Source organism: Vanessa cardui, chromosome 5, assembly GCF_905220365.1.
Source record: "Vanessa cardui chromosome 5, ilVanCard2.1, whole genome shotgun sequence".
Lineage (NCBI taxonomy): Eukaryota > Metazoa > Arthropoda > Insecta > Lepidoptera > Nymphalidae > Vanessa > Vanessa cardui.
Genome location: NC_061127.1, coordinates 6075541 through 6103524, shown reverse-complemented (window position 1 = coordinate 6103524; position 27984 = coordinate 6075541). Strand labels below are relative to the sequence as shown.

Genomic DNA, 27984 nt, shown 5'->3' with positions numbered 1-27984 from the left:
TAGGTACCACGAGGCAAGAGTTGTCTGCACGCTTGCCAGTCATCGCTATCCTGGCTCTCTGACCGCACGCAGAGGGTTTATGAAATCCTGGATTAGAAAAAAGATCTTACTATACGTTGAGTGAACAGTTAACGAACTCTATAAAGATATCAGTTTACGTACATCCAGCCAGTAATATATGATCTGAACGACTACTGATCATAGACAAAAATGTTTTCATACAATGCCAGTGATGATTGTTTATTTTGAATGTGATTGACTATATTTTATATGCTCTATGGTTTATAAGGAAATAAGATATGGTAAGTATATAAATGTGGCATTTAATGCATTTCATATTAAGGATAAAATCGTGGAGTAGTTGACATTTCTTGTAATCAGCTGTGTATACACGATCACGTGGGTGCTTTCTGTGTAAATTAGATCATCTTAGAGCAAGAATGACAAGTAAATTAATGAAAAGTAGACGTGAGCTGTTATTCGAACCACACATATTCTTAACACCTCTTCATTAGAATGCAAATATATATTATCCTAAAGCAGTTTTATTACATTTATGATGTAAATAGTTTTTATGTTACAGTCACGTTCTGAAGTTGATTTTACATATTGCGAATAATTTCCTGTTCGTGCATAATATTTTGTTCTATCTGCTGCTATGACCTTTGAGTTTTATTTATTTTTCTGATCAAATACAAAGCTTGTGTCTCGTTTTTTAATGGCCAAATTACGTCTTTACCTAGTAACTTAGTATTGAATAAAACTAAAAACTCTATTTTACGTGCCTGCATTTTTTGTAGGTTTCTAATGTTATTGTTTAGATATTTGTTAATAAATGTTCTTTTTATAAATATTTAATTCCTACTAATTGCAATTTTATTTATGTTAAGATCAAAAGAAAGAAGCCGAGTAACATGAAATGCATTCCATTTTATTTTAAGGTCCAATGTAACATGAAACTTGTACACAATACAAAGTTTAAAATACGCTTCCCTAATTGAATTTAGCGTGTGTGTATTATGTATCTAGTGTCAGTCGTATTCTTGTTGACATGTCATTTAGTGTTGAGTCACATACGTCGTAAGTATGTTGATGTTCATCAAACCCTAAAATTAATAAAAGGGCTCGGAAATTCTAGTTACATACCGTTTTACGCACTGTTTGTTATTAAAATTAGGAATAATATAATCCAGATGTAACCCATATATTCTTATAGAAATTCTATCGCTTTCCATACGTTTACTATTTACTAGATTTAACATTATAGCTTCAAAGATATTAACATTATAGCGACATAGTCGATCATACACGTATACGCAGGTCAATTTAAAATAACTCTCTCTCGTACTTTATATGCCAAAGAATTTGGCAATGACTTTCTGTGTCAATAATATTCAAATTCTACCAAAGTGTAGCTTAACATTTGTATGTAATATAAGCTTACGGAATATTCAACCTGATCGGATTTATAATTTATTATAAAGTTATTAAATTTTCTTTAATAAAAGAAATAATATTAATATTGAATAACAAATGAAAAATTTCTAAGTACTGAAAGTAGAAGAGGTTTGGAAACCTTACATTTAAAACCTTAAACATTAATAGTAATAAGAGTAACACAAGAAATTTTAAGAATAACTGTTCACGGCTTATGAATAAAATTTTCATTAAAATATATATATTCAATTTATTGTAATAATAAATACTGCTATGAAACAAACATATTGAGAAATTCTTATTTTTTATACAAATTAGTAGGAGTTAGAATCAGGTATATAATATAAAATAAATATATTTCAATTTAGAGATATTAGATAATACTTTGGATTTTACCACGCTTAAAAATATGTATTTTTTATAATAATAACAAAGGCTTAAGGTCAAAGACGTACATACATTATAATATATGCACAGAGATTTTCGTAAAGTGCAATATTATAAAATATTTGCATTCTTAAAATATTGTTTATTTAAAGCTTGACTTTAGCTCTGCATAAATGTGTCCTGTACTATGCTACTTATTATTTAATTGTATATTAATGATAAATTGAATATTTACAATTACGAAATACCAAATAAATAAATAAATATATGACTATTATTTTATATTTTCGTAATAATTAAATAAGTAAAAATTATTTGATAAAATTTGATGTTCAGTATGTGACGAAACCACATAAAAATTTTTCAAAACCTTTACCAGCATTACCCAGATTAATTCGAAAATCGATTCAGATTTATTCTTAAAAGTGTAACAGACAGACAGAAAAACGGAGTTACAAAGAGTTACTTTCGCATTTATAATATTAATATTGATATGCACAAAACTTAAGTAACTTTTAAAGCTATATATATAAATGTCGAAATCCATATAAAAATAATGTCACATATTGACTAACTAAGCTCTCTAATAAAATGACGTGATCTGAGTCGTACGATCCGGCGATTAGGGTTAACTAAATCAGAGCTAGAATGTGGAGTACCCGGTAGTAGCCCTGTAGTGCGCAATCTATGCTTGCAATCAATTGACTCCCAAAATAGAGACTTCCCGTTTCCATCGTCATAGTTTAAATTGATCATACATTTTGTTTCGTTTCAAGAAATCAAATATAACCTATGGATTCTTACCTGATGCATTATTTGTCGTTTAACGAATTCGTATGATTTGTTGGAACAGTAATTGAATGAATGCAGATTGCTCGTGTGTCAATCGAAGAGGCGCCTTAAATTGTTCCGAAGGATTAATCATCCTTTGAAAAATGCAACACAGATTATTTATACCTACTTTATTATACCGTGTTACGTAATACTGACATTATTATATACCAATATTAATTTATAAGTAACAATTTTTGTTTTGGAATTTTAATAAAACTAAAATCTAGTTCGTTTCATTATTTAGAAGTCATAGTGGAGTAAAATGTTGACAAAATCATAAACATAGACATAGGTATATGTTATTTACTTTAAGGAAAATCTTGATATTCCAATAAAACAAAATATAACATTGTAAGTTATAATAATGTTTTTGGATACCAAATTAAACTGATTCAATACAAACATATTTATACGTTTATTTCTACGATAATTAATGCACTTGATAAAAAATGCAAATAAAAAGCGTTATTTCCGTAGTAGAATATTTATCACAGATCTGTGAGAATAATATTAGGTACGATCATTATAATTAGTTTTATTTATATTACATTTAGACATTACATTTATTTATATTTTATTATATTGCATCCGCTGATACGCTTGTCAACTCTTTTAAGGTAATAACAATAACATATAAGTATCTAAAATTTGCGGTTTTCTTAATTAAATATACATTTGTTATCAACTCGAGTTATATATAAAAAAATTAACAAAAACAAAAACCGACTTGAAACAAAACACTATTTTAACACAAATAAATATGCACTAAAAAGTAATAAAAATAATTGCGTATTCAACATATTTTTTAGAGTCCTCCTAAGTAAAATGAAATTAAAAATATTAGACTACTTAAAAGTTGACTTACGATTACATAGCGAAATTATAGTTATTGTTATATTTGAGGCCAAAATCGGTTACCCAATAAAAAGTTATGAGGTAACAAACATAAAAAAATGCAGAAGAATTGATAACCTTCTCCTTTCTGAAGTCGGTTGAAAAGAGGTTTAATTGGCAAAAAAATTTAGTCAACTATTTAAATATTCAAAAAATTTAAAAGGTAAATGTTTGCAAATTAAAAAAGAATACAATTTACGCGTAAACCAAAGGTTCGAAATTTAAAATTTCGAAATTATAATGGTTTAAATCATGTCCACGTGGATTGGGGACAAGAGTACCAAGCAACATTTCCCCCATTGAATAATAATTTAACTTAAAATAACAATACAAATATGTTCGCGTTATTACACGTGTCATAATTTCCTGTTATAAATATGAAAATTGTTCTATGATATTATTATCGTGTTCATCAAAACGTGAATCGGATCAATCTTTTGTTCTAATTAATTGATGTGGTTCAGTATCACAATAAATTTTATTAAGCTTACTAGTTATTACCACTTTTTAGCTTTTATAACATTATAAAAAAAGGGTCTACATCATGTAATCTCACTCACTCACTCTTAGAAAACTTTTTAATAGATATATTATTTGCAGAAGTATGTTTCGTCATTTGCATATTCTAAACGCACATTCTGAAAACAGAAACAACTATGCATATGTATAGTTTCACTGATGACCAGTTAGATTGAGATTTCTGAAATTCAAGGAGTCATTTCCTGGAATGATTCCTAAATTTTGAAACAGTTGTAGGTAATTTAGTGGTAGGAAGTAAGTAACTACCACTTTAACGCCGCAAAGTGTAAAGTTCATACTCATTCTTGGAATTTTCATTTTAAGCCTGAGGTATCTAACTAGATTTTTGTTCATTCTATATGTAAATGTGTATTGAAGATTAAGCTTTAAGTAAACGGTAACAAATATTTATCAACAATCAATATAGTTTTCAATATTTATATTTTCAAGTTTTTATCACAATCAATAATTATCTTCCTTTTTTCAGCGTAGATTAACGATATACTTTCGATACTGAAAAATAAATTATGCAATATGATAAACATTAAAATATATGTAGAAATATATATGAATATTTTGATTTTGAGCAATAAAAGCGCATTATTGTTTTATTATTATAAAATGCCAAACAAAAAGTGTTCACTATTATTATTTATAAACATTTTATTAAAAATAATTTATAGGCTTACAGTCAGAAGACTAAACAAATATATTATGTATTTGGAAGATGCAATATTTTTATTTTTGGGTTTATTTTAAAGAACTCCATAAAGGATAGACCACTGGTATATTCAAAATCCAAAACACTTTAATTTATTGTTACTTATGCATTTTTTCTCGACTTTTGAGATACTTTTTTGTAATCATTTAAAACGGACTTCTCGATACTCCGAAAAAAGCAGTATTAACGTATGTTTTTTGCCAATGTGTTCATCTACTTTACCAAAGTTTTCAAATAAATAGTTTTTGAGTGGACCTTTTGTATTAGGTTTTCAAAGAATTATTTCATTCTAAACGGGAATGAAACAATTGTTTATATTGTTTTTACTGAATATTTAGTTAAAACACTCATATGACATTGTTATATGTATTACAAACATTTTCTTGTTTAGAACTATAGTTTTTTTTGCGAAAAATTTAGTTAGATCATAAATACATAGATGGCAGCACTGAGCGAACTATTGAGAGTCACAAAACTGAGAAAAAAGTGATTTCAAACTGAAAAGAGGAATCTGGAGTCTGCTTTGACGAACCCAACTTCCATTTTTTTTTCGAAATAGGCAATTATTTTCGTTTCCCTTTTTTTAAAACTATAACCTCAAATAAGTAGTGACGACAGGAGTGACGTCACTGAACGCTAATAAGTGTTTTGAAATACGTTCCGTTTTAAGTTACTTTAATTCGTAATTATTGTTAAAAAACAACATTTGGCCCTGCTTTTATACTTTTTTAACATTTTAATAGGTACATTTCCATAAATATAATATTATATTTGCATGTTTCCCTATTGTGTCAGTTTATTAACTTATAAAAAAAATAATTTGTTTTTTGGAATGTTCATTATTCTCTTGAATTGAAAATATAAGACAGTACTCTACAAAGTTGTTACTAATTACTGTTCAGACACGGCAATTTAGATTGGCCTTCGTAACCGGTCCAGGTATACGTTTGACAGACGTAAGTTTATGATCTATGACACACATGCATACGTCACAGTCACATTAAGAAGAATTAACGACTTGATAGTTTCATAGCGTGTCGTATACCATTTATTATATATATTATACATATATTTAATAATATTTATTATTCCTAATAATATCTACTAAAATTAATAAAAATAACTGGACTTGTGCCAAATAAATATTAGGCTCTATGTATAATTATGTGTGCCTGCAGTGATAAATTACGTGTCCGATAAAAAATATTTTAATGTATATAATTTGAGCCAACACGATGTTAGAACGCGTATCTTAACCGATGATTGCGGGTTCAAACCCAGCGCTACTAAATATTCATGTGCTTAATTTGTGTTTATAATTTATCTTGTGCTCGGCGGTGAAGGAAAACATCGCGAAGAAACTTGTACATGTCTAATTTCATAGAAATTCTGCCACACGTGTATTCTTCCAACCGGCATTGGAACAGCGTCGTGGAATGTGTTCCAATCCTTCTCCTCAAATGGAGAGGAGGCCTTAGCCCAGCAGTAGGAAATTTACAGGCTGTTGATGTTGTACATAATTATTTTTTAACTGAAAAAAAAAATGTAATCCATTTTGTAATCATATCAATTCGATACACCGTTTTGAACATTTACTCAACACAAAAACGGAACGAGACGTTCTATTGTGCGGAATCTTGTGATAAATAATAGGGAATAAAGTAATGCGTTTTACGAGGTTTTCCGCAATATAACTGAACAATCTTAGTGGGAGGAAATAAAAGCATCCGTCAGTTGTCATGGAGATCGAGCACATCCTAATGAGTGCAAGGACGTGTCGTGTCAAAACGACGGAGCGAACCGCAGTATGATTACTATTCTCGAGGAAAAATCACCTGTGAGCATTTTCAACGCAGTGTAACTCATCATAATGATATGATATGTATATCACAGAGTTTCATGCAAGATCCTCGCACGATGAATGTTTGTTATGCATAGACTAGGACTTTTTAATTATAAACTATTTAGCAAAAATGACAATTGAAATTTCATTTTTACACATTTTCAGCTCTACATTTCTCTTTAATGCGGGCAACACTAAATTTATATCTGTAGATTATTACATAAAAATTATCTATAATCAGACTATTAGCGAAATACTTTAGATAGACTATAAAAGACATTGAAATATTCTAACAATGATAAATGCTCAAATGTTCTACTTAGTGGAAAGTGGCGCCAATAATTTTGACGGAATGTTTACTAAATCTTACAACAGAAAGGCATCGTGAACCATTAAAACTATGTCGTCCTATAAGCTTGTAATGAGCCTAGCTAATATGCTTAGAAACCGAACTACAAGAATATAATAGCTGATATGCGAGAGAAAAACTGTTAGTACAGTCAGAGTAAGGAAACGTTCGTCGAAAGCCGTAAACTCTTATTACCTTTGGAAAATAAAGCACTAAACTGACATCTGCACATTATATTAAACTTACATAGTATGATAACTTGGTGCAAAATAGTGTAACATCTTTAGACTACGTCTAGTTTTATATCAATAGGAAATCTTTGTAATGGCGTAATTAGTCATTATAAATTTAAATTAGATATGATATCTTCTACTGAATTGACAAAATATCTCAGTGTCATATATTCTCGATCGGTAAAGCAGATTATCGCTGATACTGAGCACACGAATATAGATCTTCAGGTGACGAACGTTTTCTTACTCCGACTGTACATAACATCAGTGAACTGAAAAGAGCTTACAATTAGTAAACTTGTATTAGGTTTTCAAATAATTATTTCGTTTAAAACGGGAATGAAACAATTAAATTGTTTTTATTGAATATTTAGTAAAAACACTCATATGACATTGCTTTATTACAAATATTATCTTGAATAGATCTCTAGTTTTCTTTGCGAAAAAATTAGTTAGATCATAAATACATAGATGGCAGCACTGAGCGAACTATTGAGATTTATTTTGTATTCTGAACACCAATTATTCTTGTTACGATTTGTTTTAAGTCTCATGTTAATTATATGGTAAACAATTAATTTGTATTTATTAATTTCCGTATTTAACATTTTCTTATTAAAAATATACTGCTAGTGTTTATGCTACTCGATAATAGATGTCACGCTGTTACACTTTTATGTTCAAAATAAACTACAATGTTTAATTATTGTAGTATATTATAGAAACAATAATTCTTTTTTAAGTTTATTTAATGTTTTTTGATGACAGAACAATATACGGTTTGTAAATGAATCGATCGCCTCCAGAAGTTTCAAACATAAATAATTTATTATTGTAAAATCATTTTTCTATAAAAAAAACAATTGCGTTTAGTTTCTTTTGCCGAGTCTTCTCAGGTCTGAGGTGTTTCTTCCGAACCAGTGGTGGCATTTTGACCGTCAATGTCAAAATGTAATGACTTTTATTTTGAATAAATATTTGAATTCCAACATTTAATACAATTGTTTTTTTTTTTTATAAATACTGATATGGGAAATCTAAAAATTTCATGAGAATTTTTAATGATATAAACTAAAAAGTTGTTTTAAAAATAAAAATATTTCATAACATGTATTACAAAAATTAATAAATGTATTTCTTTTATCCAGGTACTCTCTACAAATGTTTAACGGAAACATAAAATACAGGGCGTCAAAAATGTCCTCCGACTGTAATTATTATGTAAATAATTTAAGAGAAATAAACATAATTCTGGGGAACTCGACAGTATCGTGACAGTAATTGAAATATCAACAAATATGAGTACAGAAACATCAATCGAGATGCAAGTGAGGAAAGATGAAGGCCAGAAAGAGATTAAAACGAAACCGACTCTTTCTTCTGGTAAGATCTTTTATAAGCCTGGCCTCATCGAAGAAGAAACGGATGATACAAGTATCTTAGATAGCTCAGTAGTCGAGTCTCCGATGCTTGGAGTTGGATATGGAGACAGTGGATTTTTGAGGCCGACTCTACACCAATCGAGTAGTCTGCATAGAGTTCCGACCTACAGTAGTTCCATTGGCCATAGCACTATTTATCGCCACGAAACTTGTAGGTAAGATTAAATCTATGCTTTTATTATTTGTATGCACGTTCATCAAACATTAAAACTCAGCATTTTGTATTGTAAATTTTGTGTCCGAGTTAAGATTAAGGGGAACAATAAAATAGCAGATCTTCAATGTATTTGCAAATTTGTTAAATTATGATGTTCCACAGAATATTATTATCCAATTAATTTTAAGTTTTATTTTTTAAGAACTATTTAATTTCGATAGCCTTCGTTTAGCTTATGGGATGAAAATATTTCGCAATATTTCATGTAGTTCCTAATACTTCGCAGGAACACATTTTATTTTACTTAAACTCAATAAATACAGCCGTTCAGTTATACTCTTCAGTGAGGACATTAGTTTTTTTTCAAATTTAAATAAAAAAAGTAGGACCACCTTTCAAGCTCTTGCGAGAACATTTGAATCTACATTTCACCCGATTAGAATGTAAATTCAACTGAGAAGAACCGACAAGAAAATGTGTAGTTACTCTTTTCCGATACTAGGTACTCTTTTACATAGATTATTAAATTCAATCATTTGATTATTATATTTTATATGACTTATTCCGCATGAAGAAAATGAAAACGTAACAGAATTTTTTTTTTCATATATATAACTCTCAGCACTTTTTTTATATATCTGCTGTTATGCTATACGTACCTTTATGCATTCAAATATACTTATATGTGTTTACAAAAATATTTTTTATCAAATTATTAGGTAATCCGTCTTTATTTGGACAAAATTTGGATTTTGTCTAAAACCTCGATAAAACAAGAGCATTGAAAAGTAAAAAATAAATAATAATAATAATAAATTTACTTCACCAAATCGTCGCTATCGTCCAAGTTGTAAGGTAAATTTAATGCAAATCCACAATAGTGCGATTTTTAAGACATTTTGGTTTGCACACACAACCACTCCAGCTTTAGCCGACGGTTTTTTCGAACCGATACGACTTGGCAACCTTCAAGAACAGAGCGTATACCTTCATTAAAGGTCGTCAACGCATCTGCAAGCCCCTCTGGTGCTGCAGATGTCCATCGGCGGTGGTAATCAATTTCTATCAGGTAAATCTCCTGCCACCTATACCATAATAAATGTCCCATCCTGCTCGTTTACTACTTTAATGTAAAAGAGGTTGCCTGTAAGAGATTTTATCGTCATATGATAGCATCTGTTCATCTCACTTGATTATGTTATTGCTTTAGAGGTTGTGTTCAATAAACAATATAGATTTCATTGAAGAGATATATAATTACATTTCACAAACGTATAGTGTTGTTTCTGCTACGTTATGTACTTATATGTAATATGTCACGGATTAGGAAATATTTTCGTCGAAACAAAACGCCCAAGTAAATACACATAATATTTAACGTTAAACACTAGATAAGCGTTTAAGGTGTAACATTTGGCATATCGTTAAAGGATTTGCCGATGACGTCATAAGTAATAAAAATATCTGCCTCGGTCGTGTAGCGGCTTGATATAACTTTAGCCACAGATTCCGATGTCCTGTGTTTAAGCCCTATGTCGGGCTGATAAAAAGTATGATTATTGGGTTGTCTTCAAAATTTTGCTGTCAAAATTATATGGTAACTTGCAAAATTATATTAATTTACAACTAATTTTACCTCTGCAAATTATCTATTTCAAATGTTTACTTAAATATATACAATTGTTTTTGGTGAAGCGTTTATTTTATTGTTGAAAATGCACGATAACAAAACTCAATGTTTTATAGATAAATCGCAAATGAAGTTTTCATATATTTATTAAGAAAATAATGGAAAAATTAAAAGCTGCTAAGTGCAACTCGTAGGGCACTCATTAAGGGTTTTGAACAATTTATAACATATTTAAACGTATTCTTTGAATATTTAAAAGGGCATTATGATTTTATATAAATAGGTGCACATACGAGTTTATTAATAAGATTTCAAGCTACGGAACCGTACAAAGAAAGATGAATCAAGTGTTATTTATAAGTACAATAAATTATAATTAATACTAGAATACATGTTTAAGCTACTCTTGATTACTAAAGCTTAAAATGTCTTTAGTACACATCGGATGTTAAAGTGGGCTTTAAGAGTATAAATAGTAAATAAATAAGTTTGTAATAATAGTTAAATTGGCATAGCATCGAAAAATGGAAAGCGGACTGGCAAAATGGACTATTTGATGGTAAGTGGTCACCGCTATCTATAGACAGAAAATTTTAACCTTGAAAATGATGTTACATCCCTTACGCATGCTACAGTGACTCACTTAACATTAAAAACAGAACACAACAATAGATATTGTTGCTTGGTGGAATGATGAGTGAGGAGTACCCCGCCGTACTAGTACAAAGACCGACCACCAATTAAACTATCAAGTTTATTTTGGTAATCACAGTAACTATCATTATAATTGATACAATATAATCGACCTTAAAGATTAACTTTACAGCAAGAATCATAATTTCTTTCAATGTTATCTGATAGGCAAATGGCCTGTGGACGTGGTAGTAATGATGACGAGTATGTTAACCACGTTGGCGATATGTTAAGACGAAAGATGCGTATGTTTGTTACACTGATTATCAAAAGACTTTCACTGATGTATAATGATTTATGTTGTCATTAATTGCATCTTATCGGGACACTAGCAAACGTATAAGGTGAATCAAAATCCTTGACGACTCGATATCTAATCGGAGCGAAGATAAACATATAACTTATCAAAATAGTTTTTAAAAAAAATCGCATAAGGAGGCACATGTGCGTCGGTGTTGTGCCTTTGTGTTTAAAAAAAAATTCGGTGATGTTAAAAAAAATACGTGGTGTTTTTTAAAATGAAATTAGAATACAGGTGAAGTGTTTGGAGATGCGACGTCGACGTAAATAGTATTGTGATAAGAAGACATTATCATTGTTTACAGAGTTTGTTCCACTTAGGTTTAATAGTATTGGACTGAGAAGATACACCTGGCTTGATGGGTAATTTTATACAACAAAGTTAGTTTATATATGTATTTTTTTTATTTATACTAATAGTTTCGCTTATTTTGATGTTCCTTACCATAAGGCCGAAAATCTAATATACATTTAATAATAATAATTAATCTAATTATCGAATTGGAAATTAATGAAAATGAGCCTAATCTGGAATTATATCGTTGAAGCAAAACAAAAAACAATCGAACCGCCTCCCTTTTTTGAAATCGGTAAAAAACGTTTTATAATAAGTGATGATGAAATATTTTTCTGTAATAATAAATTATAGATATTTATAAAATGACCTTGGCCTAATGGTACTTAAGTTTATCAGTTTTAAAGGAAAGATACATAATCTTATTATTTATTTTTTCATTCTTCACTAATCAATAAATAATATTTATTTACAAAACTAATAGATTGCATTGGGAATACTTTTTTAATTAAAGTTATTGCCATACAATAAGTTTTAAATTACATTGTTTTCCTAAATAATTGGTATTTAGGATTATGAAAAGTATAATTACGTGATACTGCCCTATTCATTGGCCTCAGTCAAATCCCTCCATAAAGATCAGTCTTGCTTATTCAATCATACGTATGTCTGACGTATCTTAATCAAACAATGGCTAAACGAACATAATCCTAGTCGATTTGAGTTATATCTTTCACCTTAATTTCACGTATAACACGTCACCTCTCAAGGTACTCAAATATACTTCGAGATCGGCTCAAACTGGAGGATAAGCACTTAATCTGCCAAATCCCTGAAAATCGGTAAACACAGATACGCTTAGAGATAATAGTGATTAATCATGTCTTCTGATCTTTCCATCGAAGTAACATTCATTCCTTTCATGTACAAGTAGCTGTTACAAACAATATAAAAAAAAATATATGTAAATATTTGTCCAATATTATATAGGCTCTACCAATATTTATAATAATATATACAGTATTTGAGTGCAAATGATTGAAGTATACAAATACGGAAACTTTTCCATGTGTAATATAAATTACATAAAAAATTTAACAAAAAGGTAAGCCGACTTTAAGCAAAACACTATTTTAAAACAATTAAATATGCACTAAAAATTAATAAAAATAATTGCGTATTCAACATATTTTTTAGATTCCTCATAAGTAAAATGAAATGAAAAATATTAGACTACATACAAGTCATATTCATTTGTTTTAAAATAGTGTTTTGTTTGAAGTCGGTTTTTCTTTTTGTCAAAATTTTTATTTATTATTCTAAATGCTCAGAAGAAAATCTACTCATGATATTTATAATGACATGATATAGCAATGTTGACTATATTTGTATTTCAATTGGTTCACTGACCATTTACCACTTAAATACTTAAAATATAAATGAAACACTAAAATTAAAGACGCAAAATGAAAACAAAATCAGTAACCGTTTCTTTTAACACTTCAATTGTGTTGTCTTGGCAGGCTTGTTTTCGCTCAGGATCTTAGGATCTGCCAATGAATTGGCAAGTTACAACTAACAAAACCAACGAAATTGTAGTCTTTATAAAGTCACAAGTAAACATTTATTAAGAACTATTGTATTCATATTTTAAGTTCTTTATCAAGACATTATTTTAAATATAAAGTAAATAATATAATGTATTTATTTAAAGAGTGTCAGATTTTACAATAATTTGAACTTTATCTCTATATCTGTGTAAACAGAAACTTTACAAATTTTTTTTATCTCTTAAACTGTCAAATAGCGTCTTTATTTCATAGAATTTTGTAGACAATTATTAATAACAAGCACTTCTACTTCTACGTTATAAGATCGTTCTTTTACATAAAAAGAGAAGAAAACTGAAGAGAAGCACCGGCGTGAATAGTCACTAACTGTATATGCAATTAAATTTCAAAAATATTTAATTCTTCGACTTATGACTGTTTACAACGCGCTGGTCAATTTTTGGAAACCGGGATAATTGACTTTTCGAATCTACGTAGCTTGTGTTCTTGTCATAATTTTAGTCACTAATGATTTGACATACTACTTATTGATTTAATTAATGTTATAAAAAATACAAACAAATTGTTTTATTATCAAATATATACTATTTAAGTATTTTTCTAAAATTAAATGCTAAAATATATACAAATATGCACTAAAACTAGTTACTGTATAAATCTTGACCGCGTGGAATGGTGGCAAGAATGATAGCAGCATTTCCCCGTTGAATCGCAACTCCGATCCTCTTAGCAAAAAACTAACCAGCTCTCCTGTCACCAGTGGAGGCAATGAGGCGAGGTGTTATACTTTCGATGATGCTTTTTGCACCACTACTCCAAGGGCCAAGCGTTTCGACAGCAAATAGAACAAAAAAGTAATTTGTCAAATTTATTTTATTTAATTCATTTGATTTATTTTATTGGGTAGAATACGAATATATGAATGGCAACCTCTCGCATTGCACTCGACACGCGCTTCAGATAAGTGCATGATTACAGGCAGCGGAGCCAATTTGCAGGGTGTCGCGTCTGAATTCATTTTGATTTATATCACTTTGATCGGGATGTGGATCTGATTACGAAACTATTTTTAGACCTCTGTTATGTGCCAAAAACCCCTGCGTACATTGTTTTGATATTTTTAGTTTCAAGTTTTAAATTCAATTGTTAGTTTGACCAGTAAACCAGTGTAACTACATGCGCAAGGGACAAAACATTAAAATTCCTAAGGTTGACATTGCATTGGCAATGTAAAAAATGGTTAATATTTCTTACAGTACGGTGGCCACCTACCGTCAGGTGGGCTATTATTAACAAACAAAAAGGCTTAATTTAATCAAATTATATGAAATGATATATATGATATATTTTACTTAGTGGTAGGGCTTTGTGCAAGCCCCTCTGGGTACCACTCACTCATCAGTTATTCTACCGCTAAATTAGAGTACTCAGTATTGTTGTGTTCCGGTTTGAAGGGCGAGTGAGCCAGTGTAACTACAGGCATAAGAGACATAACATCTTAGTTCCCAAGGTTACTCTATATAATATATAAGGCTTTCATGTTGATCAAAAAGTGGGTTTTCTAACTACATGTATACCTTTTAGTTGAATTTTATTGCGTAGTTTATAGAAACTTTATTTACATAAGAAATATTAACGTTAAGATTTTATGCATACAAATAAAAATGAATAATAGTTACAAATCATGACCGCGTCGAATGGTAAGGAGAATGCAAGAAGCGTTTCCCTTAAAATTGCAAATCCGATCCTGTGGCCAACGCCAAAATCTTGCTCTCCTGTTCGTGCAAATCCTATGTAATAAAAGATTTGTAAATCTCTGAAACGTCTACATTAAAGTCAGCAGAACTACACCGTCAATCATTTGTACATCAGTCACCATTATTTTTTAAATAATGAATACATAGCGGCAACATTAACTAATAAGTATGTAGATAACGTATTGATTTTAAACATTTTGGGTACATAATTAATATACGTACTCTTCATTTTGAATCAGAAGTATGTATATATACTCAAATAAACACATATAAAAACGGTTTCGTCTGGAAAAAGGTTGAATCTCATTGTTTAAAAAGAGAACGGGTACTTTTTTTATGTATAATTTTTTTTTTTTTTTTGAATGTGCGAAGTCAGGACTGGCAGTCTATTTTAACATATAATCAATACGTTTTCAGTTTTATTAAACATACGTATACATTACACACCCATCTTGGAATATTTAATAAATTTGTAAATATGACGTTTGAAATATTTTTCATGATCTTGAATTGATAATGAACATCGCAAATTATTGTATCACGAAATCATGCACAGTATTTACCTCCTTATATTAGTAATAAACGCCAGATCGTGTATCGACGCGTTTGCTCGGAGGTGTGGTGCAAATTAACAAATTAGATTAAACTAATAAATAATACGTTCAAAATAGTAACTTACGTAATTCCGTCACTATTTACTAATGAACTACGTGCTTCGTCTTATTTTTGAGGCCTTTTGTTTTTTTTTGTTATTCAATAAGCAGATATAGAATGATTTTGTCCAACGTCTCATATCAGGCAGCCAAATAAATCTAACTTTTTTAAATCTTGTATCAATTATACTGCTTGTTGAAAAATTATATACTTTGCAAAATTATTAAAATATAGCATGTCTAGTATATCAAACATAATTCGTTTTATAATTAATTACATTTAATATTACATATTTGCCGTAGTTAAACACGTACATATAATATAGTAGTTTTTTAATTCTAATAATATATAATAAAAATTAAGCCTAATTAAAAAATGGCAGACGCGATAAGTTAGTACATTTTTTTAAATATTTAACGTATTTTAAAACTATCATTATTTAGCTTACTTTTAAGGCTGTAAATTTCAAGCTTTTTGGTTTAAGGATTGACATTTTGATGGTCGAGTTGTGTGTACACCGGTTTATGGGTACGCCCTTCCAAGCTCCAGGGTCCGATTCCCGGCCGAGTCGATGTAGAAAAGGTATATTAGTTTTCTACGTTGCCTTGGGTTTTTACATAACACAAATGCTTCCCAATGCATAATCCCAATGTAAGTAGGGAACTTACATTGGGATCAAAGTTATGTATGTGATGTTGTACAAAATTAATAAAAAAATATATACAATCGGATTATGAGATTGAGATAATACCGGGAGAGTGCGGTTTCAGACTAAACAGTCAAACTTGAGGAATATCATGTTTTACGTAGCTGGATGCTCTCTCCCTAGCAAATACCTATATGCATGATCTTGCGAAATGGCTTAATATAAATACCTAAATATCAACAACAACAGCCTGTAAATTTCTCACTGTTGGGCTAAGGCCTCCTTCCCCTTTCAGGAGAAGAATCGAAACATTTTCCACCACGCTGTTCCAATGCGGGTTGGTGGAATACACATGTGGCAGAATTTTTCTGAAATTCGTCATATGCAGATTTCCGCATCTTTTTTTTTCCTTCCGCCAATCACGAGATGAATTATAAACACAAATTAAGCACATGAATATTTCACTAAATATAAGTGTTTGCCTGGGCTTGAACCTGCAATCATCGGTTAAGGTGCACGCGTTCTAACAACTGGGCCATCTCTTCTCATCTAAATACTGTATCTAACAAAGGTATCAACTTTTTAGAAATAAGAGAATACAAAATGAATTCGATTGATGAATTTAAAACTAAATCCTGAAAATACAACATCCATAGTACCTATTGCATTTTTAATAGGGCAAAAATATCTTTAAAATCAGAGTCAGATAAAAATAATTGAATATAGATTTATTTATTAGAAGACTGTTCTCAAAATTTGTCTGACCGAAATAAATTATAAATAATTTTGTAAAATACACTATACATATTATGTAGTGAGATACTATATCTCACTGAATGCGCTACGTGCTGTTTTTTTAGATGTGTATTAAAACATGTTGTAATAATACTAAAAACATCAACTCATATATAAATTATATCGAGTTCTTAGGACAGATTATCCACACAGCCAGGGTTAAATCCACGGGTCGCTTCAGCGTTTAACGCTTAGGAATAATAAGATGTTATTAAATTTGATAAGTTTTATTGCTATGTGTCAAATAATTTGACCTAAACTTATCGGGATATGTTCAAACGTCAGTATATAATCGTCAATGTAAGCTGCACTACTATGAAACGACAGCACTGAGCACGCATTTTCATATAAAGTAACAGCCTGTAAATTTCCCACTGCTGGGCTAATGGCCTCCTCATTTTCATATAGAATACGCGATTTATAATCCTAGTTGGGTTGGGTTAGAGGATACACATGCGAAAATTTTCGTAATATTTTCTTTCACCACTGAACAGAATTTAGCGCTACTTATTATATACTACCGACCCGCCCCGGCTTTGTACGAGTACAATGATCACTGTAGAAACTTCTAAAATTATCAGTGATTCTTTACTAAATTGTCCATGTATTTTATAAAAAAACCCTCCTTTGAACTGTATCTATATTTCAAAGATCTAAGCATACATAGGGTGAGACAGCGGTAAGCGACTTTGTTTTATACTATGTAATGATGATATACATATGTCATCGTTGCAAACATTAATTTTGTTCGGCCGCAGTTGGGTCATATTGTTATAGTATATTGGAAAGATACTGTTCCACTTAAGATGGCATGACCACTTGTATTCTTATCGTGATTTGTGTACCTCTTTATATTGTACTAGACTAGAATAAATGTCACGTTTTTAAATGATTTCAATAATAAAATAGTGTTCAGGTAACACTGGGACATCGGTGTAAAAGTGTGAAAATTAATATTGTACATATAAGTTCCAATGGTGACAGTAGGCTCATATTTCATAAAGCTTATCAAAATTTAGCAGGGCTATACAGAATATTGGATCATAAATAGGATAGCTAGAATTATTGCCACCATTTCACGCAATCAAAATTTTTCCAGTTATTTATTTCAATTAAATCGTATATAGGTTCTGTTTAAATCAGTCAGATTTTGATTGGTCAGATTATTGGATTCATATACATTGGACATAGAATAATAAAAACTATGGCTATACTATAAATTCTAAAGTGTATTATAATCAAAATTAAATAAATCATTATAAAATTATTAACATTTAATCGTCAAAAAGTCGTACCAAGTTATTGGTTATAATTTCAGAGTGTGTTTTTGTGTTGAGTTTATTATATGATATACCCATCATATATTCTCGAGTCTTTATTAGCTTTATTATTATAAATACATGTACCGTATAAATGTACTTGATATTTTTCAATAAACGAATAAAGTAATAATAATAAACAATGAAATCAACTCAATAACTCTATAAAATAATTATATTCAAACAACATGTAATCTTAAATCAAGTAAAAAACGAAAAATCATTCGAATAATAAAAACGTTACATAAATGCTTGATATTAATTTTGTTCATTTCATCCGTTTATGACTTTTAATCGCGAAAACGTAACTCGTAAGTAAATAAGAGTTTATGACGAATATAAACAGAATAAAAATTAAAAATAACCTTCGTAATAGTTCGAGAGTTACAAATTAGTTCTTTAATAATACGTATTAACGTATTAATTTGTAGTATCAAATCAGTTATAAAACGTATGCTCGGGGAGGTAAGTCAGGATACACAGGTTGATGTAAATATAAGCTTTCTAAATTATAAATTTTACGCGCACTAAATAGCATTTCCTTCGAAATAAAATAACTAAAAGTTGTTTTTTAAGAATCATAACCACTGTTAAACATATTAAGCATTTAAAAAATATTTATATTTAATTCAATTATGAATGATTACTAATTAAAATGTGTTATGTTTTAAATTATGGTTATTATTGGTATAATAATATTCCAAATATTCAAACATTTGCGTGTTTTATTCAACTAATTAATTATTATGTATTTTTCTTAAAACAATACAAAATTCTTCCTCTATTTGTTCTATTTCGAGAACAGCCTGTATGCGCATGAACATCAAAGTAGGTACTAACAATATTTTGTTTTCCGACGTATACTGATAATTTTTGATATAGAATTTCACGTTACAATTATAAAGCGTTTAACGCGTCGCTTCGAGCACGATAAAGGCAGTCGTGATCGCGACATTATCGCGTGCGATGCTTCAGGAGGCACGAGAGCTCCGGGGGATGATGGCGCAGACGTTCGGCTGCGAGTGAGCAGTGCGCACGACGCCATGCACGCCGACCCAGAGTCACCCGCCAGCCGCGAGGAGGCCCACCTCCTGCCTGATGATTGGCTCAAAATCAAGACGGTCCCAGGAAATGGCAATCTCTCCCCTGGAGTGTATTATCCCACAGTCAGCAAGAGGTTCGTCGATGCGCTCCAACCTGTGACGTCTCCGACTGCTAACACCCCGTACTGTTGCTTTTCGTTTGTTCCAAATTATAACGTTTTTGTGTATTTTGTGGATGCGGATTTTTTTATAATATATGATTAATATTTTATGTTTAAATATTGCACATTATGAATATTAGCATTGACGAAGGTCGTAGCATCGTAGCGACTATACGAGCGTGATCTACGCATTCACACTTAGTGTAAATCATCTACATATTATGTTAAGAATTATTGAGTTGGAACGTTGTAATAAATAGTCGTGTATTTGTTTACAGAAGCCGATCACATCGACACGGTGCTTCTAGAAGAACGAGAAGACGGGCCATTCTCAAAAATGGCGAGTGTAATATTCTCAAGTCACGGATCTCACAACGGCGCCTACGGTTCCTTCAGGATATGTTCACAACGCTGGTGGACGCCCAGTGGCGTTGGACTCTACTTGTGTTTACGCTTTCCTTCATTTTATCCTGGTTGGGATTTGCCCTCATCTGGTGGTTGATTGCATTCACACACGGTGATCTCGAGCCAGACCACTTACCGCCGATGCAAGAAAGCACAAACTGGAAACCGTGTGTGTTTAACATTTTTGACTTTACCTCATGTTTCCTATTTAGTATTGAAACCCAACATACTATTGGATATGGTGCGCGAACAACGACAGAAGAATGCCCAGAAGCAATATTTATTATGTGCTTGCAGAGCATAGTGGGTGTAATGATTCAGGCTTTCATGGTGGGCATTGTGTTCGCTAAAATGACGAGACCGAAGCATAGAACTCAGACACTGCTTTTCTCAAAATACGCAGTGATCTGTCAGAGAGACGGCGAATTGTGCCTAATGTTTAGAGTCGGTGACTTGAGGAAATCTCATATAATAGGAGCCAGCGTTAGGGCTCAATTAATTCGATCCAGAACAACTAAGGAAGGGGAGCTTTTATCGCATTACCAAACTGAATTAGAGTTACATGCAGATGGATGTGACAGCAATCTTTTCTTCATCTGGCCTATTACAATGGTCCATCGAATAAATGCCGATAGTCCATTCTATGGTGTATCCGCAGCCGACATTCTCCAAGAGAAGTTCGAAATAGTAGTTATTTTGGAAGGAACAATAGAGTCGACTGGGCAGACGACTCAAGCCCGCTCTAGTTATACAACAAGTGAATTAATGTGGGGACACAGATTTGTGCCATTAGTGACGTACAACCGCGAACGCCAGGGATACGAGGTAGATTATTCCAAATTCGAAGAAACAACGCAAGTCGACACTCCTCTCTGTTCTGCTAAAGAGCTGGATGAGTTTTATGGGAACCAAGCTGACCGTAGATCTATTGGTAAGTGTCTGTTAATATTTGGCGCATGGAGCTAGCGGTGCTTGTTATTTAAGAAAATGTGATCTTTAATCACGACGATGCTTGCTTTTTATGTCAGCTTATCTTAACATTGAGAGGCTTATCTTGATTTTCTGCGACAGGTTGACGTGAGTTATGTAGCGTCCCTAAATTAGTTTGAATTTCATCGTTACAACTTACAATATTCCATTCTATATAAATATGTATGTATGTATATATACTGTCATAAATTAGCATTTCCGTGACGAGCTGTTAGAATTATCTAAGACACAATTTATCTAAGGTCAACAAACGAACTATCTTTGTTGTTACTTTAAATAATAACTTATTTATTACCTAAGAATTGATTGCGGAACAGTGCAAGAGTGCAAACATTAATATGCATTTTAACCCAGTTTGCGCGCAAACATTCTCGATTAAAAAGATTTATCACTATTATACATTATTTAAATGGAGATAACTTTTTTTATTGTATGTATTTAAATTGTAAATAACACTCAATAGCCACTCGATTACATTATATACTGTTACAAAACGCTGATTTAGTAGAAAAGGTATTTGAGATTTTCTTTAAATGATAAATGACATAAGCATGTGGGTAGTTTAAATACGTTTCGTAGTTATTTGCTCTGAATCAGAGTTTCTGAGGAGGCAGAGCAAATGATATTAGCTGAAATAGAACGTTATTATATAGCTTGTTAGTATATTCACGTGATTTATCTTTTATGTGTTACAAAGAACTTTTATAAGAATTACAATGTCGATTCGGTTGTAAGATTTGAAGATATCAATATTTAACTACACGGATAGAAAAAAAATAAAGTATACGTAAAGCTGGCACAGAAGAAAAAAGTATTTTTTGTCATATTAAGACAATATTATGAAATAAAACAAATATGAAATTAAAAAAAAGAACAAATAATTTAAAAACGAAAACTTGAAAAGAGAACAATTTAAAATTTTCAATATTTTGAAGTTGATGTATCAAAGTTAATTGGATATTCAGTCATATTAACAATAAATGTTTTATGAATACAAATATTTGTCGTTATAAAATAAAATCTATTTTTTATAAAGTTTGTATGTTTTACAAGCTAAATATGTATTAGTAGTTAGACTAAATAGTTTAAAAAAAAATTAAAAATAAAAAGAATGGTACTCTTTTCAGTGATAACAATATTATTTATAAATGTTTTTAAAATTTAAATATGTCTTGATATAAATTAAATAAGTAGAGTTATATTTTCTTAAAAAGCATGAACACGATGATTTCATAAAAGAGTATGTCCGTACCCTTAAAGTCATTTCTTCCCAAGGCATCAAATTTTAACAGGACGTCCCGTTATGCCAAATTCAGCACTCCCCCTTTTCAAACCGGATGCAAATAATATTTCGCTAACATTTTAACGATTGATAGTGTGAATGGTCGATTTGGTCCATTATTCTTTTTATGGACTACAAACAATTGCTTAAACGTTTATTCAAATTGCTTGACGGACGATTGAATTTACGACTATGTATTATTTACTAATCGACTTTTTAAACTGGTTATAAGTTTACGTATAAACATAATAAGTGTGATAACTTCAGCTCATCATACATACAATAGAAACATTGTTACATATTTGTATTTGACGTAAATCTGCATGCCGGAATGAATTGTTAAATAATTGTCTTCTCGGACTAATTAACCTTGTCTACATAGATCCTGGATAACGTCACCATATAATCCCACATTTTTTGTCAAGTAATAGCATGTAAATGAACAACTGTTGGACTAACACCTCATCCCTCTTTGATCAAATGGTTTTGGAGCTTATTACAATATACAGCTCCAATGAAAAAAAATCAGTGTATTCAGGAATAGAATTTTATACTACTTTTTATTTATATATATATTTTTGAGTTAAATCTTGAATTTTCTCACTACTACAATCGATTATGAAGTATAAAAGGAGATGTTTTTTAATAAATAATTTATTAAAAATATGTCATAAAAGATTGTACTCTAACAAAATATTATTAATATTTTCTTTACTTGCATGTATTGTTATACTAACTATAATAAAAGCACATGTAATTCAGTACACAGTTGCGAAGCGAAACCTCTTTCTGCAAGATAAAAATAAAATTTGCAATAAATTATTTAAATTTTTCAATCATTACGTTTGCACCAAAGAAGTTTCACTTCGAAAATTAATAATTATTATAACAATTATGGAACATGGCACAATTGTTATTAAAATATGTATAAATATATCTGTAAATGTTCATTTTGTATCACAATAATCGTTTATTTGTTAATATGAAATGTTTTGTCTTTGTCAATATTCGTATCACGATAAGATTTGTACAATTAATTAAATATATACAATTCTCTTAAGTTCAGTACATCACACATGAGGATGTGTTTTCATTGTACACAAAATTATTTGTATAAGAAATCTTCATTACTTAAAAAATATATATTCGATATGTGTCACCTTTTTTGTAGATCTAATTAAACTGTTTGATTAAGGCCTGCATCGCTGGGCAGTAAAATATTTTATATAACTAAAAAGAAAAAAAAAGTTGATGGAAATTAAAAAAAATAGCATATAACCATCTCGGGAAAATTCCGCGCTATTGCTTATACCCTCATAGCATTCAGTTTTCACGTGACTGACGAAGTATTTTTTTTTTAATTAGGAATGTTTTTGACATATTTGCAGTATATTTAATTTTTTGTTATACGTATTTAAGGTCTATTTTTTCAGTTCAGTATGAAAACTCAATTTCATAAGATAATGCATTTCATTTTCATAACATGTATTTTTCCAAAATAAAATAAAAAACCATGAGACTTGAAATCAAAATATTTTCAGAATATACTTATAATATATACTTAATACTGTGATTTGTCTTCGAGATTTTCTTAATTCTCTAACTAATTATATACTAGTACAGTTATAAGGCTCTACTCCTTATTTCAAATTTCTGTTTATGTTTCTATTTGGTTATATGTTTGTGATGTGCTACAGAGAGTACGGATCATGTGGTCCTGAAGTTACCGGAACGCCCTCCCCGCACCACCCCCGCCGCTGAGAATCCAACGCCGAAAGCTGAACAGAAAAATGGAGATTACACCGTTACGCTTTAAACATACAAACATAAAATATAGATATCATAATATATATACAGAACATGTTTTTTGAATCTCTAGCCATATGCTTTAATTTTGTTAAAGTATACGACTAAAGTGACGTTTATTTGCATACATTTAAACTAGTCTTAAAGAATAATGGCTAATATACATTTATTATTTCACTAGTCACTTTAAATTGTACACGATATCTCGTAATGAATTTCGTACAAAGAAATGAAATTATCATTTAAGAAATGCTTTTGTCTTCCTGTGAGGTTGTGCGAACGAACGTTCGTTTTTATTCACGTACATTCCATTATATTTTATAAAGAAATTTATTTTTATTTAATAAGAAGTTTAAAACTTTTTAAATAAAATATATTTAGCAATAAGTTCTATTTAAATATTATAATTATACAACGTGTAATTTATAACTTTTACAAATAAATTAATTCGAAAGATATCCCAGTATTGTAATATATTTTATTTGATGATTGTTTGATATTTATTATAAAAATAAGAGGCAGCAATCAATGTGTTTTGTGTCAGCAATACAATCGAGTCGTAAAAATGAAATTAATTTAATTGACAATCAGTGGAATAATTGTGATATTTACAATAAATAACGTCTGGTCTAACAACGTGAAGAAAGGTTACATTTTCATGTAGCCGTTTTATATTTATTATTTTATAATCAATGTACCTCAGTTCCTGAAATTTTATGACATCCAAAAACAAAACTATGTATCAATCTATGGCAATAGGTCGGATAAGAGCATCAAATCCTCACCTTATGTTTTAATACTAATATTAAAAATGACTCAAAATACATTGCTAACTTTTCTTCTATTTTATCTTTTATTGTTACAATATGTGTCATATATATGAGATAGCATCGCAATTGTGTGATCATGTTCGATGTAAATATTTAATGAATAATTTATATTGTGACGTTGATTCGTGTTTAATTTATAATACCTTTAAGCCGTCTTGACACAGAACAAGGGGTATAACATTAAAAAATCTAAACATTAAAATATCGACAACTTTAGCTCAAACTAATAATCATATTTCAAAGTAAAGTTAACACACAGAACAAAACAGAAACTGACTTTATGAATAAAAGAGAAACATTGAATTTAAATAAACTAATTTACGGAAATTATAATTGTAAAAGAGTCGATTGATATGCTTTCAAATTAAAAGCCAATATGAAATAAGTAAGGGTGCATTACTATATAACACTGTTTTTAAAGAGCGAGTTACATATTATCTTTTTCTTTCTTCAACCAACCGTTCTATGTAATCCATTGCTGGACAGAGGCCTCACCCAATGTGCGCTAAAGCTCTAACAAGACTAATAGATAGGAGGTTTATTTTTATTCTTATAACTCTATCAAGTTATCTGAATTAATAATAACAGACAAGAGACGAATTTCCTTAAAAATAATTCTTGTAGCTACAAAAATAAAGTATAAAATATTATACAAAAAAGTATCCAAAGCCCAAAATAAGTATCTTTTTCTAATTAATTCTATATTATGATATTTAAAAAAATAAAACATATTTTCTATCACAACAAACTAGAACAACTCCGTTGTTAATTAATTAACAACAATAAACAATTTAACATTGTTGCTTGACTTAAAAAAACATGTATATATGTATGTAATAAACAGGGAAATAAATAAATGAAGTTCAGTACATGTTACAATATCCAATGGTTCACGGATGCCTGTTCGTTATGTCCTGTACATAATAATATTATATTTCAATATTAAGTTTCATTGTAATGTAAGTACTGTGTTGCTTCGTTTGCTTCTCGTGATGTCCTTGGATCCTTGTCGGTGCTAAATATGACTCTGGTAACTGGTGATTGATAAAATGCTTATTTTTAATGTCTCTTATCATTAATGTAAACATAAGGCCTTATAAATATTGTTTAGCGGGTTTTCTTGGTGGTAGGGCTTTGTGCAAGCCCGTCTGGGTAGGTACCACCCACTCATCAGTTATTCTACCGCCCAATAACGGTACTCAGTATTGTTGTGTTCCGGTTTGAAGGGTGCGTGAGCCAGTGTAACTACAGACACAAGGGACATAACATCCTGGTTCCCAAGGTTGGTGGTACATTGACGATGTAAGGAATAGTTAATATTTCTTACAGCCTCATTGTCTATAGGTGATGGTGACCACTTACCATCAGGTGGCCTATATGCTCGTCTGCCAACCTATACCATAAAAAAACCGAGGATAGAAATAATTAGTTTAACCCTTCATTGTACATTCGAAAGAAAACACAGCGGTGATTTACTAATCAACCCATAATAACGCAATTTTAATTCATGCATAAAATGACTTTAACGAATTAATATTAAATAAATTATTTTTATTTCTCGCTTCGTTGGTACAATTCTATGACTTTTAATTTTAATAGGGTTCGAATCCCAGGTCACACAAATGAAAAGATAATTTATTTTAAACATAATAATGTTTTGTCACGTTTATAAAGTGCTAAAATCGTTATTATTATTATTATTTACATCATACAAAGATTCTGTAGACGTCTATTTACTGTTCTCTAACTCCTTGTTCAAGAGTTAGTCTACAAGACGATTGCTTTTAAAGTTTTAATAAATCAATATGAATACAAATAAATGATACTTTAAAATCGAGGACACGTACGCGACAGAAGTATTTAGGAATCTTTTCTCATAGTATCGCTAGATCGCAAGTGTCTCCGAAGCTCAAGTGATCAGGTTTGCTCGAGTATCTAATCAGAATTATCAATTTATTCGATATATCATATCTTTGAATGATCAGAACAATAACAAACCATTCTCTTCAAGTAGCGTCTTCTTGATATTGTCATTGACATAATTAAACATTCCTATTCAATTGATCGTAAAAACAAACACAAGAGTTGTAAAGTATGAAATTACCTTTAAATACAAAAATAAAATGCTCATAGAAACGTGTTGATATTCAAATAACTTATCAAGGCGTATTGGTATGTTGAAAAATTACGTTAATTTGTTCCAAATATCCATTAAAGTTACTCGCTTAACCTTTACGGAAAATAATGATTGAGTAATTGTTTGATGTTTTAAATGAGACAAACTTAATTACTAGATAACCTATTAATAATTTCTTGTAACATATTTTTTTGTAATGGAAAAGTATTCATTTAAAAATAAATCATTACATGTTTTCAGGCTACATGAATGAGTCACCGTTACCGGGCATGTTGTACGGTAAAATTGCATCACCTCTCACAAACATAGCCGATAGGCTAGTTGTCGATGCTATTCGAAGAGCGAGTCTCACCAACAAGCCAAGCGTCCCCAAATACCCACATGATTTCTTCAATGGTGCAGAGGAACCTTCTTCGTCGTCAAGTGAAGATGAAAGGAAGAAGGAAGCTAATGCTAGGAAAAATTCGAAGCAATCGAAATGATCGAACACTATTAGACTTATGACAGCGCCATCTAGCGTCGAGTAGTTTAGTTACCATTAAGTTGTTAATTTCCTTTAAAAAATATATACGAAATGTATGTACTTTATCTTATCAAATCCTCTTTAAATATAGCTCTTTATTTAATGTATATTTTATATAGCTATAAAGACTCAATAATAAAATTAATAATAATCTAATTTATTCTCAGATCATAATAATAATTTAAGAAATAACTTAAGTTTTAGCTTTAAACTAATTAATTTACCTTAAAAATATTGTAAAGCAGAATAGGATCAACAGAAAGAGGTTGCAATAAAACTCTTATAATAATTATAAATACATTTTTTATTATATATCTAATATACATAATTA

At 30.2% G+C, this 27984-nt stretch overlaps 1 protein-coding gene across 9 annotated transcripts; it reads left to right on the top strand.

Moving 5' to 3' along the window:
* Positions 1–36: 36 nt before the first annotated feature.
* Positions 37–27930, top strand: LOC124529686 (G protein-activated inward rectifier potassium channel 3-like). 9 transcript variants are annotated; one of them, XM_047103551.1, is made up of 4 exons: positions 37–302; positions 8366–8814; positions 19959–21016; positions 24055–25115. In XM_047103551.1, exons 2-4 carry the CDS (start codon positions 8516–8518, stop codon positions 24171–24173), a joined length of 1476 nt encoding a protein of 491 aa, XP_046959507.1. In that variant the 5' UTR covers positions 37–302; positions 8366–8515; the 3' UTR covers positions 24174–25115. The 9 variants fall into 9 exon arrangements, with proteins under 9 accessions (XP_046959507.1, XP_046959501.1, XP_046959505.1 ...); XM_047103545.1 differs by lacking the exon at positions 24055–25115 and adding an exon at positions 27371–27930 and having other exon boundaries at positions 40–302; XM_047103549.1 differs by lacking the exons at positions 37–302; positions 8366–8814 and adding exons at positions 11572–11820; positions 19359–19701.
* Positions 27931–27984: the final 54 nt, after the last annotated feature.

Coding starts and splice junctions, on each gene's coding strand:
- LOC124529686 (XM_047103542.1), top strand. CDS start 11,799: ATGGGTAATTTTATACAACAAA. Junction 11,821..19,358: donor GGGTAATTTTATACAACAAA/GTTAGTTTATAT, acceptor TTTTTGATATAG/AATTTCACGTTACAATTATA. Junction 21,017..27,370: donor AGCTGACCGTAGATCTATTG/GTAAGTGTCTGT, acceptor ACATGTTTTCAG/GCTACATGAATGAGTCACCG.